The sequence below is a fragment of the Pyxicephalus adspersus genome, chromosome 8, assembly GCF_032062135.1.
Source record: "Pyxicephalus adspersus chromosome 8, UCB_Pads_2.0, whole genome shotgun sequence".
Taxonomy (NCBI): domain Eukaryota; kingdom Metazoa; phylum Chordata; class Amphibia; order Anura; family Pyxicephalidae; genus Pyxicephalus; species Pyxicephalus adspersus.
Genome location: NC_092865.1, coordinates 41,939,161 through 41,957,354, shown reverse-complemented (window position 1 = coordinate 41,957,354; position 18,194 = coordinate 41,939,161). Strand labels below are relative to the sequence as shown.

General features: G+C 36.9%; 1 protein-coding gene across 1 annotated transcript in view; it reads right to left on the bottom strand.

The window, feature by feature from the left end:
- The window catches only part of PDE4DIP (phosphodiesterase 4D interacting protein), a gene marked incomplete in the record, with an annotated part of 46,582 nt that overhangs the window by 13,052 nt on the left and 15,336 nt on the right, over positions 1 to 18,194 (bottom strand). Inside the window, 12 exon segments of the mRNA XM_072420928.1 lie at positions 1 to 23; positions 200 to 524; positions 3,635 to 3,735; positions 4,047 to 4,183; positions 6,901 to 7,039; positions 8,092 to 8,186; positions 9,063 to 9,126; positions 10,870 to 11,037; positions 11,449 to 11,628; positions 12,398 to 12,535; positions 15,422 to 15,532; positions 16,559 to 16,717. Coding sequence (XP_072277029.1) covers positions 1 to 23; positions 200 to 524; positions 3,635 to 3,735; positions 4,047 to 4,183; positions 6,901 to 7,039; positions 8,092 to 8,186; positions 9,063 to 9,126; positions 10,870 to 11,037; positions 11,449 to 11,628; positions 12,398 to 12,535; positions 15,422 to 15,532; positions 16,559 to 16,717 — 1,640 coding nt within the window.

Here is an 18,194-nt window from a genome sequence, read left to right as displayed (position 1 = left end):
TGCAGATGGCTTGTGCTGAGCCCCTTGTAAGATTGTGGCAAAATATTTAGAGAAATGGTTAATTTTAGGCATTATTAAGAAACCATACTTTTCATTTTCTTGTTAATTGTAGAAAAAATTGGAAAATTACAAAAAATAATTGCAATCAAAATAAAGATATTGCTCAATCCTTACCATATTAAAAAGTTTTTTCTCCTACCTTGTGACTCCTATTTTTCATTTCATCCAATGGGCTTGAGGTATAATAACCTTTCTTTAAAAAGTCTGATTCTGACTGCCCACCTGTGTCTGAGAAATATTTTATCTTTTGCTGGGTTTCATGATCTGCTGTGAAAGTTGACTTTGAGTTCATAAGGTTCTTGTTCACTGTTTCAGCCCTCTTCCTTTCAGGTGTCAGTGTTTTAAAATCTCTTAATCTGTCTTCTTGCATATTTTCCTGTGATATATATTCCAAATATTCTGACCTCGCACTTTCTTCAACTTTCATGTTCGCATTTAGAATACACATATCCTGGTTAACTTTCCTGTAATTGGTAGATAATTCAAGATAAATTGATATACATGACTGAAAGTCTCTGATAAATTTAAATGCAACATTATTGGTTGACCATCCTTTTAAGCCCATGTACAGGTTAGAAACCTGTACATCCAATGGGCTTGATTTATTAAAACTCTCCAAGGCTGGAGAAAATGTATTTCATCAGTGAAACTGGGTGATCAAGCAAACCTGAAACAGATCTGGTCGAGGATTTAAAACATTTGCTAACAAACAACAAATTACATTTCAGGTTTTCTGGATCACCCAGCTTCACTGATGAAAGTGTATGCTCTCCAGCCTTAGAGAGCTTTGATAAATCAGGTCTGATGTGTATATTTTAGTGCAGACTATGCTGTTTAGGTCTATGCTGGTATCCAGCATGCATAATCATAGCTATTATTGATCACTCCTTGTCTTTGTATTTCTTCACCCACCAATCTAGTTCCTGTTGCCTGCTTGCCTTGAGTGTCTGTCTGCTCTTTTGGCAACTCTTTCAGTACAACTATTGGTTTACTTCTGTGTGGTTCCTGGCAACTTTTGATTAAGAGCTTGTTTGTTTGTTTATCAACAGAGTGCATCTCTGTTGTATCACTGCTGTGTCACCAAGGGCCACAGCTTTGAATTATTGGATTTACAACTTTACATCCATGTTTATTATCTATGGTGAACAACAGACATTTTCATGTCTTGCCCCCACACTGTGAGCCATTGCCTCTCCCAGGTTTCACTTCTTCTCGTTCTAATCTGACCTTTGGCAATGCTTTTGATTATATTATTGTGTATGCTTTCCCTTGATCCTACACAAAAGTGTCTACTGCAAAAAAAAAAAAAAAAAAAGAATGCAACGGGGGTATCTCCTGACAACATAAGCAAATATAGCTTTTTGAGTATCTCTAGGAAAAAATGGAACATAAACTTTCCATGTAAATGCAATTGTATCACTATGCTGACAAATAGTGTTGTACCTTTCTTAGAAATGATGCTGAGGCTGGACAACTAATTTGGCCAATTAGACTAGTCTGAACCATTGCTCTAGTTTTTGTGTCCAACAGATCATTAAATTACAAGTTTTATCATCAGTTTGGGGGTTATTTATTAGGTGGTAAGTAATAGGTTACAGCCTATTTGCCAATAAATACTCATCCAATTACATAGTTAGGTGGAATTGTCTGTGGTCAAACTGGTACTAAGCTTTTGACATGAACTATTTACTTATGTTTACAATGTGATAAAAACATGTAAACAAAAATGGTTTAATTATCCTTTCTATGTAGCAGAGATCCCCATGCCCTTTACCACTTTAGTTGCCTTCTCCCCCAAAACTGTATATGCTAGATAAAGTATTAGTTTTATTAGGGATGAGTGCCCTTCCCTTCAGCACAAGACAAGCTTACCATTGGAGTACAATAGGCAACTAGTGACTAGGACCTAGGAAGCTTTAAAGGACTAGTGACCAGTGACTTGACAGTGGCTAGGATCTAACCAGCCTAATTGCCCCGGCCCGCATAAACTTTAATTCCCTCCAGCTGCACCTTGACCATGCTCACAACTGCCAAGCATAGCCCAAAACTATTATACGAGGATATAGAGACTCTGAATAGACCCAAAACCACAGACGAGATTTAAAAAACAATTAAAACCATGGTGAACAATAAAACACTGGGCCCAGTTTGTTTCTCCATGGAGTTCTACAAAATGATTAGCGAGGAGGTCACCCCTCTGCTGACTGAGGTTTATAATGCCACTCTGTCATATAGTACACTACTTTACTTCCTAGAGAGGGCAGAGACACCACCCTCGTGTCCTGGTATAGGCCAATCTCACTCCTCTCCTCGGATAACAAGACTACCTTTCTAGCAAAACTGATGGCAAGTAGAATACAGAGATCCTTACCGTCTCTGCTCAAAACACATCAGCTGTTCTTTGTGCAGGGAAAGCATTCAACGATTTTGTACGCCTAAAGCTGCTACGTAATGGCAACATAAGCCAATCCTCCCAAGTATATGTTGTTAGGGCTAGATGCTGAAAAGGCTTTGACAGGGTGGATTTGCCCCTTTTGAATGCTATATTTGCACAACGGCATTTGGACCAATTTTCACTTCGTTCATTCAATATATATAGGTCTCCCGTAATGAAAGATTTCATCAATGGCACTCTATCTGCCCCAAGGGATGTCCATTATCTCCTATATTGATTAATTTAGCTCTTGACCCTTTGCTAACACTCTTGTAACTTTCATCTGAGTTTGAAGGTAACACTATTGGCAATAAGAAAGTTAAAATCACTGAATTTGCAGATGACCTGCTTTTATATATTACTAGACCAAAACGCAGATGGTCAGCAATTCTGCACCTCTTAATACAGCATATTATGGTATCAGGCTATGCCATCAACTTAGAGAAATCGAATACTCTTTATTTACAAAAATGTATTATACCTAGCTGGAGCCATCAGCACCCGTTTGTGTGGTGTAAGGACTTAGGAGGGACTACTTCTAAAGACCTTTGAAAGCTTTACAGGTTTAACATTCCTCCCCTGTGGTGCTAGGTCAAGGAACAGCTACAAAGATGGGCTCACTTTGAGCTTTTATATATTGGTTGAATCAGTCTAATCAAGATGGTAGTTTTCCCCGAAAATCTGTATTTAATACAAATGCTAGCTCTAATCATGAAACAGACAGACCTAAAGGACATTTATAGAATTTTCTGCTATTTATTTGGGCAGGCCAGAGATCTAGACTGGCTATGTGTGTTCTTCAGCAACAAGTTAAACATAGGGGGCTTAATTTTCTGTTTAATTTTTGTTGTTCCTTGAATTGTATTGACCCCACGTAGTGTACTGTTGTTACCAGTATTTGTACCACCAATGTTTTACACAAACAAGCAAACAAAAAAACAGACCACTTGGTTTTCAAAAACAGAACTAACACATGTTTTTGGAATGAACAATGACATATTGTATAATGTATACAGCATAGTATCATAGATAGTATCATAGTATAGTATTGTATCATTGTATAGTGGACCCATACAGCATAATGATATATGCTTCACCTTCAACTGTTGCAAGCACATCTGTAATAAATTGTAGTAATACCTTATTTTAGATGGAATTATTTCCAAATCCTGAAGCTCAAACTGCAGCTTCTCTGATATCTCTTTCTTCGGACTTATCAAATGGCCATTTTCCTTCATTACCTGGAAAATAAAATTTGAAATATAGTTTTTCGAACAGATTTCAATATTCATGAATACCTACATTTGTGTATGCCTTCAATTAAAAAAATTAAAAATGTATTCCTATGTCTAACTGTTTAGGTTAGACATTAGTATGGGCCTTGGTTTAGGGTCTATGGAAACTTAGGTCTTTAGATATCAGGGAAAAAACAAACAGGGTGTGCAACAAATGTGCGTAGTAAAGTTATAGTAGTAGTAGTAGTACGTAGTAGAGTTATTAGGTACATAATTGAAGTGAAACAGTCACATAAAATAATATGAATAAGTCTTACCTTCTGTATAGGCTTTCTAAAAGTGCCACTATTAGCAAAAACAGCACTGTTCCCTGGGATCTGATCTGTATCCTTCTCAATACTCTTCATTTTACAGGAATCTAAGCAAAAGATTTTTATTTTAAGCCCCAATACAACTAAACAATCACATTAGGGTTCTTATGTGCTGTGCTATGTTTTAAGTTCAGTTACAAACAAAAGATTTTAGGAAATCACCTTTGGACAGTGCCACACTTGAGTTAGTGACAATTATTTGTGGATTGCACCCAATCATAAAACCATAAAATAGACAAGACAGACACAGCATAAAGATATTATTAGATGTTTACTTAGACTAATCAGAATGTTTTACATCACTCAAGTCAAAATTATGCATAGGAAGTAATCTCCTCCGCTTTTCAGATTTTGTTTTGGATAACCTTCTAAAGTTAGGAACTTTAGCTCTCATCCTACGCATAAAATGTTATCTCAGTTTCTTTAGGAGAAACAAAGTGACCAGAGACATTGGGCCTGAATTATTAAAGCTCTCCAAGGCTGGAGAGGATACACTTTCCACAGTTAAGCTGGGCGATCCCAAAAGTAATTTGCTATTTGTTAGCAAATGTTTTCAATCCTGGGCCAGATTGATTCTAGGTTTGCTGGATCACTCAGTTTCACTGACAAAAGTGTATCCTCTCCAGCCTTAGAGAGCCTTAATAAATCAGGACCACTAGGTCTAATTTATTAAAGCATCATTAAAGCATTCGCTATTAGTTGAAAAAGTTTTTAACTTTGGACCAGATCCATTCCAAGTTTACTGGATCAATCAGGTTCTTCCGTGATAGTCTATCTTCTCCATTCTTGGAGAGCTGTATTAAATCAGGCCCACTATATACCTTTTCAGCTGGATACCTTCTATTGCTGCCTGTGCTGCTTTACCATCTGCTGATATTCTTCTTCAGATCATCCCTATCAGCAGCAGGGGTGTAGTCTGCCCATTTCTGTAAGAATTTCTTTTAAACGCTCACTAGGCCAGTATGCTGGTGTATTAGTGCCTGCGATTCTAGTTAAATCCTTCTAGCTTTTTATTAAAGGAGATTATCTGCTGCCTGTAATCTGGCATGCTCTTTTGACTTCCTAACATCCTCACAGGTGTGTAACACTATCAACATTGGAAACAGAAGCATGGCAATGTACTGGACTTGTTTTATGGACCCTCAATTTGGTAGCAGCAAATAAAAAAGGCAGGAAAGTGAGTTCAGGGTTGCCATAAATGTTCAGGTTCATATTTTTATAATTTTTCTTTACATCATCCCTACATCACTATTCTTTGTCCCTGAAACTAGAACACTGCCATATTGCATTTGACTTATTATTGGATATTACTGGATATTTCCATTATTCTTACCGTATTACCAACCTTCTTCCAGTAATCAATACAATCAATGAGAATGTTGAGAAAACCGTCAATGCACTATGCTTTGGAAAAAAACTACACATGCTCAATCCAGTTTATCCTAAACCTATTGGCAATAAAATGACATCATACAGTAGATAGTATTAGTTAGTAGTAAATCACATGATCATTATCTCCCATCTCCCATCTCCCATTAGGCAATGCATTCAGAGACAAGGACAGGGACATAGTTACTTAGCCTTGGTGACATAGCTATTGTTATGTTTCTTTGCTCCCCACTGTTTGGTTTAAGTTGGTACAGTCTTCAGGTAGATCTCTGCCTCACCCTGTACTGGTAATTTCACTTTCCACTGCAGTGACCGGGCTAAATAGAACCATTAGGATTGATTTACTCAGGAAATATAGACTGCCAACTTAGCAAAAATGATTATACCAAGTTACTAAAGTTTGAAGTAATTTCTGTTTTTGTAAATGATCCTTAACCAAAGACCATACCGAGAGAATAATAAGATGGTATGATTTAGCAGGATTTGTAGGGATCATGACATATTTTATTTTTACTTGCCCCACACAAAAGGATACTGAAGAATCCAACCCAGCCTAACACATCTATATAGATACAGAGCCTTGGATTTATCTAAGTAGCATATCCCGATATAGATCCATATTGGGAGTTGTAAGATAGCTGGCAATCTATATTTTGGCCTGGCTTTGTACAGAAGCAGATCATCTACAAAAGCCGTGGTTTTATTTTATTGTGTCACAGATTCCTGCAGGACCAGGCGATCCGTGCCCATGTCTCTGGAGCAGCCCCTTTGCAGGAATCGTCCGCTGGTTACTTCCTGGTCTCAGTCATGTGATCCCCTGAGAGCTACCCCTTTACCCCAGAGAACCAGAATATTCTGCAGAATTATGAACACCACCTGAGCTGCCTCTGCTCCAGCACTCTCTTTAGTAGTTGGTTCTTTAAATTAAGTTATGGATGAATAGGAGACCCTGGAAAAAAAGGACTCCCTAACAAAAATGTGGTCAATCCTAGAAAAGGATGTGTGTGCCTTAGAGTAGCAAGCATAGTTTCTTTCAGTGGGATTCAGAAGTCTCCAAGCATCCACTAAAGAAAGCATAGATAACAAATCCAAGACCACCTAGACAAATCTGCTTTCCTCTAGCTGAACAAAAGAATTTGATACAGTAAATGTTTGTACCATATGGAACAACCACATTTCCCTCCTTTTTATAATAACAAATTAAGCCCCCTGCCTCTGAAGCCAGGCAAGCACAAGTAAAAGCCAGTAACAAGCAAAAGTCACTCACCCAGCCACAGGAGGGCACAGTAGGAAGAAGAGTTTCTAACCCTGAGAGTGAGGAGACCCCTGTAGGAGGAATCCTCTCCCAATATCCCATGAGCTTTTGATGGCGGAAGCTGTGTGTCTGTAATCTAATATGGCCACTGGATACCATGCAGCCGTACCTGTAGCTGCGACTTCAGTTGTTTTGTGGCCAGCAGGGAAGAAAAAGTACCCCACTGCAGTTCAACAGTAACAGTATTGGCGATCACACTGGAGGTACCAGGAGCCAATGTAAAATGCTGCGTCATCTGGGGCCACCCCGGATGTCAATCAGAAATGTATTAGTGTAGCATATGAGGATGAGACTACTCTGTTGTCCATCCACCAACTACACTGTCATTTTGTCTGCAAAAAGTACTGGCAAAGGCCTGCTTGACTTCCCCGAATTCTCCCCATTGCCTAGACCCTAAATGCAGCCAACAACTCCCTACTTCTCTGAGACGGAGAAACAGAAACTTACAGAAACAGTACTATCTGGGGTGTACTTACTCCAAACCTTATCTGTCACACCAACTCCATACGTGCACCACTACAGCAGCAGATCACCTATTATACTGTATGTTTCTAATTCCTATTGTTTTTAGCAAGAAATAAAAAAACTATTATAAGAGCAGGCAGAAATGGTCAGGAGCAAGCTCCTAACAATTAAGTACAATTTAACACGAACATAGTAAACAAGGCCAAAACGGAAGCCAACAGCATGGAAAGGCAATGTCCAGGTAACAAGGTCAAGGGTCATAAGTGGATAGGCTAAGAAAAAAGAAAGATTTTGATGTATAAGAAAGCTAGGGGCAATTCATGGGATTTTTTCTGCTCTGCCCACTTCTGACAAGCACCTCTAAATGGATTGTCTTGCCAAGAGGGTTGCAGAAGCACATGTTTATGTTAAGTAAACTGTTGACTCCTGACAGGCACTTTTGTTTATCTAATAATATACTGCCTTTGCAGTAAATCAGCACTTCTAAAACACCAAAACAACTCCCAAAAACATATTTGGGCAAAAGGTAATCAAGGCCAAGTTTGTTCACTGAAACTGTTTGTTTATTTAGTAACTTAGTCATATTTATTTTTTGTGCACAGGTAGGGAATTTGTATGAAAAAATTGATTCTGATCTTACGGCTTGGCACCAAGCCAACAACACTGCACCGAAATCCCAAATATTTTTTAGTTTTGACTGCTTCACCTCTGTGTGCTAATTCAGTTTTGGTCCTAGATAGACAAAGCCATCAGCTCTAAAGACAGCTTGGCAAACATAGCATGTATGCACAACAAAACACAAAAATAATATCACTGGATTACCTGATATTCTCTTATTTTTCTTAACACAATTCTTAAATCTTCTTGGGTTGTAATAAGAGCTGTTTTCAGGCTTTCTGTTTTTTCGCTTTCACTCTCTTAAAAAAAAAAAAAAAAAAGCATGGCCATTAGGTAATCAGACTTTTGATATAGATATATGTGGTAAACAGATAACAACAAACATGACATGTTTTACTTGCAGCGTACTCTACCCACCAGACTACAACAAAACTTTCATTAGTGACTGAAAATCCTATTGTACCCTTGAAATACCACTTCTACATATGAATACTATTATTTGGTTTTCTGTTTCCTTCCTCTCTTGCTCTATATTTGTAAAGCTCAAAACCAGTAGATGTAAAATTACACCATTTAAACCTTAAATGCAACATTAGCTTCAATGCTTCACAGACATCTCCTGTACAAAAACTGCTTGCTGACAATTTTACTTTTCCTGGGCTGCTCCTTTTTTATCATGGAGGCTCAGAATCACATATGAGCACTATCTAGGGCCACCTCAATGCAAATAACTCTTGTTTAAGAATTTCCAGAATTTATCAAGTGATCCACTAAATAAAGAAAATATTACATGTAATTACAAATGTTACTGTTAGGTAATGGAGTCACTATTACATTGAACAGGAACATGGATCCGACATAACAAGCACCCTTACAGGAGAAGAGAGCAGAATATTATGTCAAAATGACAATATTAAATGTACTCATGACCCTTCATTGTTCATTCCTGGGCTGGGGTTGGTTTAGCTTGAATTGTTGGACCTGCAGTTTATGCATTACAAATCTTTTAGCAGTTAAACAGTCCACATATATGAAGTTATAAAGGATAAACTGTGTGTTTGAAAGTTTATCCAAGGTTCTGCTTTAACATTTGCCTTGTCTACGATTGTCTATGTGAAAACACCCAAAATATATAGACAATTTTTGAACACACACATGGTAAGTTGGAAACTCACCGTTTGTATCCAGGTTTTTAATGAAGATCGGAGAAGTATGAACTGAGGGACTTTGTGTAAAGGCCTAAACAAATAAATATAATTATTTTCAAAAGGCTTTAAAAAACGGTCATTTTTGTGTAAAATAAATCCTTTTTAAATATAAATGAGTTACAATTAAATACACATATACTTTCTTCAATTTACTAACTGATAGACATGCCTTGATAGATGCAGGTTTTTGCAGCCTTGAGTCTCTGTGGAAAAGCATTGTCTGCTTTGCTCCTCTGGACACTGCAATTCTTTTAATTCGTCTTAGTAAAACAGTTTCAGTTCCCTCACAGGATTAGGATGATGTGCATTCATGATGATGTGCATTCATGATGATGTGCATTAAACAGCTTGGGCCAAAAAGAGTTAAAGTTCTTTTGTTGAAATGATCCCATGGTGATGAAAGTTTGTGGGTGTTAGCAACAATTGTCCCCCACTATATCATTGTTTACTTACACCCCTCTGTTCTAGAGATATTGGGGTTCGAGGTAGAGAAGTGGACAGGGTTGTGTAACAGGGCAGGCAGCTCCTTTCTCATGTTCTCATGATGCACAGTTTCTTTTACTGCTAATGTGAACTAAACCTTATTGTTACACTACAATAATCACACTATTACAAAACAAAACAAAACAAAACAAAACTACAAGGGATTATACTAACCTTCAATTCTGCAAGGCAGTCCGATCGCTAGGGGGTGTCTTTCATTTGGTCCCGCGTGGTCCCAGCATTCATCCCGGGGCCGGCTTTCTGGGCACCGACATCTTCTCTTCCTCTTCCTGTGTCACCTGACCAAGGCGCGAGATCGGGTGACGTAGGATAAAAGAAAAATTGTCCGATCTCACTGCGCATGCGCGAGATTGGCAAATTTTTCTTTTCACGCAAAAAACCTTCTTCTGCACATGCCCGAGATGCCCCGGAATGCGCAGAAGGAGCACCCAAGAGCCTCCCGGGATGCCTGACGTAGGTATCCCGGGAGGCTTTGCGCTCCCATTCATTCTCGACCGCCTAGGCCAGGGGTCGACAAACTTTTATGGCCACTAGGCCATTTCAGGAGTGGGCGGGAGAACACTGGGCTGGACTCTTAATCCCGCCCATCACCAGGGAACGCCCCCTAAAGTGAAATCCCTCTCCTCCGTATGCATTGCATTTACCTTCAGGGGGCGTTCCCTATTTATAGCGGAACAGCCAGGGGCCGTCAGGCCGGAATGAACTACCGGCTAGGCCGTATCTGGCCTAAAGGCTGGAATTTGCTGACCCCTAGCCTAGGCGATCGAGAATTAGTGGGTGGCGCTTCACCCTTTTTTTTTTTTAAAAACAAACACGCAGATTTTTTACTCTGCATAGGGTATGCTTTAAGAAAACATGAAACATTAGGAAGTTGGATCAAAATACATGGGCACTGGACAGTGGAGACATAATACAAAAGATATAAAAATCAGACATACTAATGGGGCAGGCAGTTGGAAGAAAGTATAGGGTGTAAGTAGAACACACAATAATAGGGGTTACTGGATATGGCATAAACAACTGGGAGCACTAAATTTGCTGTGTCCTGCCCTGCCCGCTTTTATTCGTGGGGAAAGCATTGTTAATACGCCCATAGCAGAAACACTCTACTGTAAGGGCTAAGAGCACTCTGAAAAGCCATGACAGGGGAAGGCTAGGATCCCCCGGGCAAAGCTCTCAGACACCTTCAGTAATCCAAAAGAAGACTAATAAATGCTTTCAAAGCAGTACACAGCTGTGGTTACATTATTCACACATATGATTCACTCACAGTGGTCAGCATTTCCATCATCTCTTTCATGTGGTCTTCAGCTTGTTGCTTTCGAGCTAATACAGCACCCTGTAGCATTTGTTCCTTACGCTGTAAACATTTTGTAAGCTCCTCTATTATCTCAGCATTGTCAGTGTCTGATTGTGCCAGAAAGCAAGTTGTCAACTCCTGTAATAACAAGGCAAATTTACTCCCTCATTTTCCAGGTTTTGAATAAATGTATAAATAATATATTAATAAAAATGATAAACAATATATCTGTTTAATTTGCATGTTCAAGTGAAAATCTGGAGAAGAAATGGTAAAGGTTGCATACAATAATTTTTGCATTTTATTAAACTGTAATATCCATATTTAATGCATAAATACCTTCCATGCATGATACTTTTTTAATATGTAATGAAAAACAATGAAAATGTCTTGACAAGATTCAGGGATATGTCGTTCAGCTCATCCCAGCAGTACTCCTACACAAAGATTTAGCAGAACCACGCAAGCCCATCTGCTCCAAATGATCAGTACATAACATCCTTTTTTCACTTTTTTAATGCACATCAGTGCTTCCAGTTTTTCTTTTACCTCAGACTCATTTTCCTTCTCTTGAAGAGATTTCTGCAACTGCAGTATTACTGACTCTTTCTCACTTAGAGAGCATCTGTACTTTTCTTCTGTCTCCTGCTTTAACCACTGCAGATCCTTGTAAGCAGCAGATATCTGTTCCAGTTCCAAATCCTTGGCTTTCACAAGGTTGTCCAAACTCTGAAATAAATTTTAGAGACATAAAAAATATATACAATCAGCATATTGGAAAATCCATTTCACATTTTGTATCACTAAAAAGCTACCAAAACAACCTAATTATTTCAATTCCTAATATTGCTGAGTAATAAAGTAACTGAACCTTTCAGCAAAGCCCCCTACAATTAAAATGTAATTGCACTGTCATTTTTTAATTTTAGGATTACCTATCTTCAACCCTTCCTCTACCACAACTGTTTAATAATCACTTGTCGCCAAGTGATTGCACACAATAGTTTTTGTAAATCTCCTGAGCCACTGTTTTCAACTGTGAATCTTACACTGGTGCACAATGGCACAAGATACAGTGATAAACGCAGGGGCTAAACTGATTAGTCCCTGGGTTGATTATCCTGCCACAGAGCCCTGTACAGCCTCACTCCTCCTTGCAATCACTGCAATATTAATAACACTGATTTTAAAAAGCGCTAACAGTTCTATTTTTAAAATAGGGAACCAAACATTTCTCTTGTGAGAATCAACTACTGCCATTAAAAACCATAAATATTGAAGATTCCTACAAAAGAATATTTGAGGGAATGTCAGATTCCCTGTTTTATAAATAGAGCCCTAAAAGTGGATAAAGCTCAAACCATGAAACTACTCAAACTTTGAATATACATACATAATAGGAATACAAAAACAATAACAAGAACTTTTGCACAAAGATCTCAACATACATATCTAACACATTTTTTAAATAAAATTAGAAAAGTAAAAAAAAAATTACATTTATTGTTTCTTCATTCCCAGAAAGAATGTTAGTCAGTCTTTCTATGTCCTGCTCTCTCTCCCGTATAACCCGTTTCAGCTGTTGTACCTCATTCTCTTTGTCTTCAAGAGCAAAGAATTTGCTTTCAACTGCCAGCTGTTTCATATTTTTTAAAAAGAAGGATAGTAAATAAAATAAATTAAATTTAGGTCAATCAATGCAATCACACACAAATACAGCCAGTATACAAACATTCAGAAGTGTAAATGTTAGCCTCATTCACAATATGGTGAAACTAGTAAAATATAATTTCTGGAGCACATGGTTACATGCACAAGTGATTATGGTGCCATTCATTTTAAATGGCAGCTCATTGCAGAATCGCAGTGCACTGCAACAAATGTGGATTCTGGAACACCAGAATGCTCACATTGAGTGATAATAGTATTGTAGTGTGCTGCTCAAAAAAGTGAAAGTCCCTTAAAATATCAATTGTGTTCTGGCAACTGATCACAAATTCAGCCTGATTTATTAAAGCTCTCCAAAACTGAAGAAGTTAGACTATCATGGGAGAACCTTGGTTATTAAAAAAACATGAATGGAACTGGTCTAATAATAAATCATTTGCCAACCAATTGCAAATAATTTTAAAGAAATCCATTCTTACCATGTTCTCCCATGATTGTCTATCTTCCCCAGTCCTGGGGAGTTTTAGTAAATCAGACTTATTATATGCATACAGTAACAAGTTGAAACTCTGATTCCGGCCTTACATATGTAAGAAAATGCTACCCCCTAGGTTAACTAATTATCATAAAACTGCAAGAACACCAAAATGTAAATATAATGCAAGTTACATCATCTACAAGGACAGGTGGTACATACAGTTTCTAAGTTTCTAGTTCACCAATTCAGATTCCTAAATCACCTCTTTGCCTCCAGCCTTCTCAATGGACTGTGAATGGCACCTATGTCATGGAATGACTAGAAGTAGTGTTTGAATTTTCATAATGGTTTGATAAAATAATAAAAGATACAGAAAACAAAAAATATACGCTTTTATAAGTAAATTTATCTAGAAATCCTACAATTGTTGGACCCTACTTCCCAGCTAATAAAACAACCAAGAATGATAAACCAATGGCCCTTTTAGCCATGTAACCTGACAAATTTGATAAGCCATTTTTCTGAACAGTGTGCTAGGCAGACAATTTAAAACAATAAAAGGTATATGCATTTAGAGCAATATTTGAAAGTTCAGATCTGTTGGCATGCAGGCTAAAATGGTTTATTCATACTAGACTAAATCCTGTTTTTATATAAAGTGATACCTGGTAAAAAAAAAATGTTATTTATCTCTTTCACATTCAAGAACAACAACTTAGATAAATAGCAATCATGGGTGAGCAGTATAACTCCCACTGCAGGTAGGTTCATGATATAAAGGAAGCATAACCACCCATCAACAAAATAGACAACATCCTAAAATTAGTAAAGTGATACTAGCCAAATATACTGTGGTACTGGGCAGTAGCATTAGAACAAAAACAACTGGTAAAACAACCACATAAAAAACTAGAGGATGACATGAATTGGGTTAAAGGTTCTGGTCATTTATGGAGGCTAACACTAGTCTGAATAGATAGAGTGTAGCAGTATTTATTGCTTGGTTAATGTTTCAATTGATCAGTACACTGGGTCTATAAAGGAATCAGCATAGTAGGATTTACTTTTTGGTTTCATCTCTTCCAAGAAAACCATTTCTTTAAAGTTGATTTGGACTTTTAATAGAAGTACTAGGGTGTCCTAGTTACTTTATTTTTTTTGAACATCTTAAAATGCAGTTTAGGAGCAAAGACCCTATAGAATGATATGGTGGTAGATGCACTTTTTTCACATGATGTTTGTGCCAGTGTTTATCAAATACAAATTTGCAATGCACACAAACACAATATAATACCCACTGTAAGATAATAAAGTAAGATTTATTCAAATAAATAGACACCAAAACATGTCTAATCTAAAAATTGTGATCACCTGTGAAATGGCTAGAAACTATAGTACCCATAATTGACAAAGCTTTATAGCACATCAATTTTGAGTAAGAAAGGTGCTCTGAATTATTGCTTCACTCTGGAATAAGTGACAATAACTAATATGTGTGGCAGATCTGTACTTGATCGGTTTACTTTTATTTTGTCATCTGACAGCCGTCTCATATTGAGGCGAGTTGTTGTGCTATTGAGCTCCTGGAGAAAGGGAGGCACCACTTCTGCCACTTGTAGAACTGATTGGGTGACTTTACAGCCCTATTTACTTTTACATTTTTTTACATAAAAAAATTATTTACTTTTAGTAAGTTTTTACCCTTCAGAAAACAAACTTTAGAAATGTAAAACCATTGCAGAAAATAGCTCGTTTGGACCCCTTGATTGCCATGATGCCTGGGGAAAGTCATTGTTAGTCAAAAGGTAAATCAAGGTATTGGTAGTGCTTGTGGAGCCACAGCCCAGACTGCTGTATAGAAAGTCCATATTGATGGCAATTATAGTTTTCTTAATGTGCTGTGTATCTCACTGCATTCTGGATCACTAATCATATTAAAACATTGATGGCGGAATTCATTTGGTGGCTTGAAAAAAATGTTTGTAAATTATGCATTCTGTGTGTAAGGGTCAGCAAGAAGGAAGCTACGCCATGAACAGCAGGTTTAGTCTAGGATCACAAGTTTACAGACCTAAGAAGAGAAGGAAGAAGGATAGAATGATGCAGAACCTGGGTGACTCAACAAATCTGCAATGGATCCTGGTTCTCCTGTGATATTCTATCTTCTCCAGTCTTGGAGAGCTTTAATAAATCAGTCCTTATATCTATAAAAAATTGAACTACTCAGCTGGTAGGCTACACTCCCTGTATACATCGCAAGGTTTCATTCAGAATAGCGCTTACCATTTAGCAAATAAAAAATGATAATGAAATTGTAAATTACTGCAGAAAAATGTTTTTTTTTTCCAAATTTTTGCCTTTAACCTAAGGCATTACCTCTAAGGCATTATCTCGGTCTCTGATTCTCTGCCGTAATTTTTCCAGTGTATGTTCATTACCATCTGGAATTTCTTTGCTCTGTTTATAACTTAAGACATCCATGTATTCCTATGCGAAGGAAGAATGACAGAATTATTCAAAACTCATCAGCTGGTTAGGGGTTAGGATAAAATTGTATATGTAGAAATAAAATTAAAAAAAGTGGCACATAAACAATCATAAATATAGAAGGCTAACTGTTAAGGCTAAACTGAAGATACAAATATGAAATTTCTTAGATAAAAATATCTAAAATTCTTGGAGCGATTACTCAAGAAAAATTAGGTGTTTTAAAAGTGCCTATTAGTTTTCTAAAAGTAGAGAACTATAAAGTATAGAAAATTTTTATACTTTTTTTTATATAATATATATATGGGACATCTAGTTTGTAAAAGCACTGTGGAACATAAATGAGTTTTTTATTATTAAACTATTTGTTTTCCCCATTTTTCCATCCTCTTAAATCTCAGTATTGCTGATCTTCTACAAACAGTTGCTGTCTACAAGCAATTCCCAGATGGCGGCAAAATGAACCATGGCTTCATATTTTGAGTTGAAATTACCATTTTGGCACAATATTACGTAAGTGCCTTAACAGGGCAAGGTAGAGTAGAGGGCAAGGTAGTGTCACCACAAAATATTTTAATAAAATCTACAGATTTAAACTATGTATGCATAGCCCTATTTGTACATGAAAAATTGTACCAGAAACTCTGTCTTGTTTTAATTGCTGTCCATGACTTGGTTCGGTCATGGACAATCTTCTGATAGTGAGACCAGTTCCAGTTTAAAGTGTATAAACAGAAATTACCATTTTGGAGATTTTCTTATACTTCTGATTTCTGGTTTAGGAAAAAAAAAGTAAAAAGAAATCTTTCCAATGGGGCACACAAAATACAGGGCAGAAATTTTAACCTTTTTCTCAAACCTTATTTTATCAAATCTAAAACAAAATGACTATAAATACACCATACAAAGCACTGAAGTTGATTTTTACAATCACAATACAATAATTTTTACAATTACAATACCATAATAAATCTGATATGAGATTTTAACGATTGAGTTTACTTATACTTTAGATTGTTTACTCACTTGTAACATCTGGTCTTTCTTTACCAGAGTTTCCTTTAGTTTTTGGATGCTTTGTTCCTGAGCTGCTAGTTTTGTACATTTCTCTTCTTCTACATGCTTATGGTGTTGGTTCTTCTCCTGCAGTTCTCTTTGTATTTTACGCAAAGCTCTATGCAGTTCCTGGCAAAAAAAGGTGATCTTTTTTATTTTGAAAGGTAATCCATAGTTGAAAAAATACAAATATACAAAATATTAAACAAAAGTCCACTTTACCACATATCTAATTAACCTCCCTAGCGGTAACCCCGAGAGTGACTCGGGGTAGAAAAAAGTTGCTACAAGTGGTAACCCCGAGTCACTCTCGGGGTTGGAACACCTAGGGAAGGTTAGTAAATAGAGCGCTTACTTGATCCGCCCGGGTCCCGTGCCGTCTAGCGCCGTGATCTCCGTCTTCTTTCTTCTTCCTGCTTCTGCATCCGATGAGTCACCGGGGGAGTTCCCGGTGACGTCGGTGCGTGTGTACTGGCGGGAAATTCAAAATCTATTTGTATTGCTTTCAATACAAAATAACTGTATTGAATGCAATACATTGGATTTTTATGTGTAAAAGCAGTACATTGTTTTCAAGAACATTTATTTTACAGTATATATAATAGTATAAGTATAATGTGTATTTTTTTTTTTCTTAAATAATTTTTTTTTTTTTAAATTAAATTGTTTTCTTTTTTTTTAAATATATAGATTTTTAAATTTATTCAATTTATTGTTTTTAAATGATTTTGTGTTTCAAACTTTATTATACTATTTAATTTACTATTTGTGTTTCAAACTTTATTATACTATTATGATATACTGTAAAATACATTTTCATGAAAAACAATGTACCGCTTTTAGACATATAAAACCGGAAAGAAATGAACCGCTAGGGAGGTTAAAAAAAAGGTACTGGTATATTCATCATACAGATTAAAATATGATGGTGTAAGGTGTAGGAGTGAACCTATATAGGTGAAATAACCAATAAGGTGTCACATTATACATGATACTTATGGGTTATTAGACCCATATAGGTTTACTCATATAGGCTACATCCCTTTAGCACCACTTTTCAGTGACGTGTTATATGGTATGAACTGCTATGTGGGTGTTCCCGGTAACTTAAGCATCAGATTATCTGATCTTAACAAGGACTCCTTCCCTATACAGCTAAACTAAATAAAGTAACAAGAAAAACAGCTGTATCCTGCCAAACCTATGTGACAAAGGGTCAGTAGAAGGCATAGTCAAGGAAAGATGCCTAAAAAGTATTTCCAGGGGTAACTGGACAAACAAGCACTCTAGTTAAAGAAGACCTACAGGTGCAGGAAGATTCAAGTAAAGTGGATGAGGTATTTAATCAGAACAGGCAGGAATCATGGTATATTGAAGCAAATTGTCAAGCAAATGTTTCAAGCATTTTATCACCAATATCTGTAGGTTACTGTTTAAGTGAAGATCTAACTTTGCCCGTTGAAATGTTTATAAAAAGCCTAACTTTTCACAAAGTTTACTTTTTTCAAAAGCTTTTTGAAAAAGGAGATGCAGCCACTGGGTTGCACTGGTCCTTCTACTGGCAACCACCTAACATTGACTACATTTCTAAATATGGTGCAAGCCT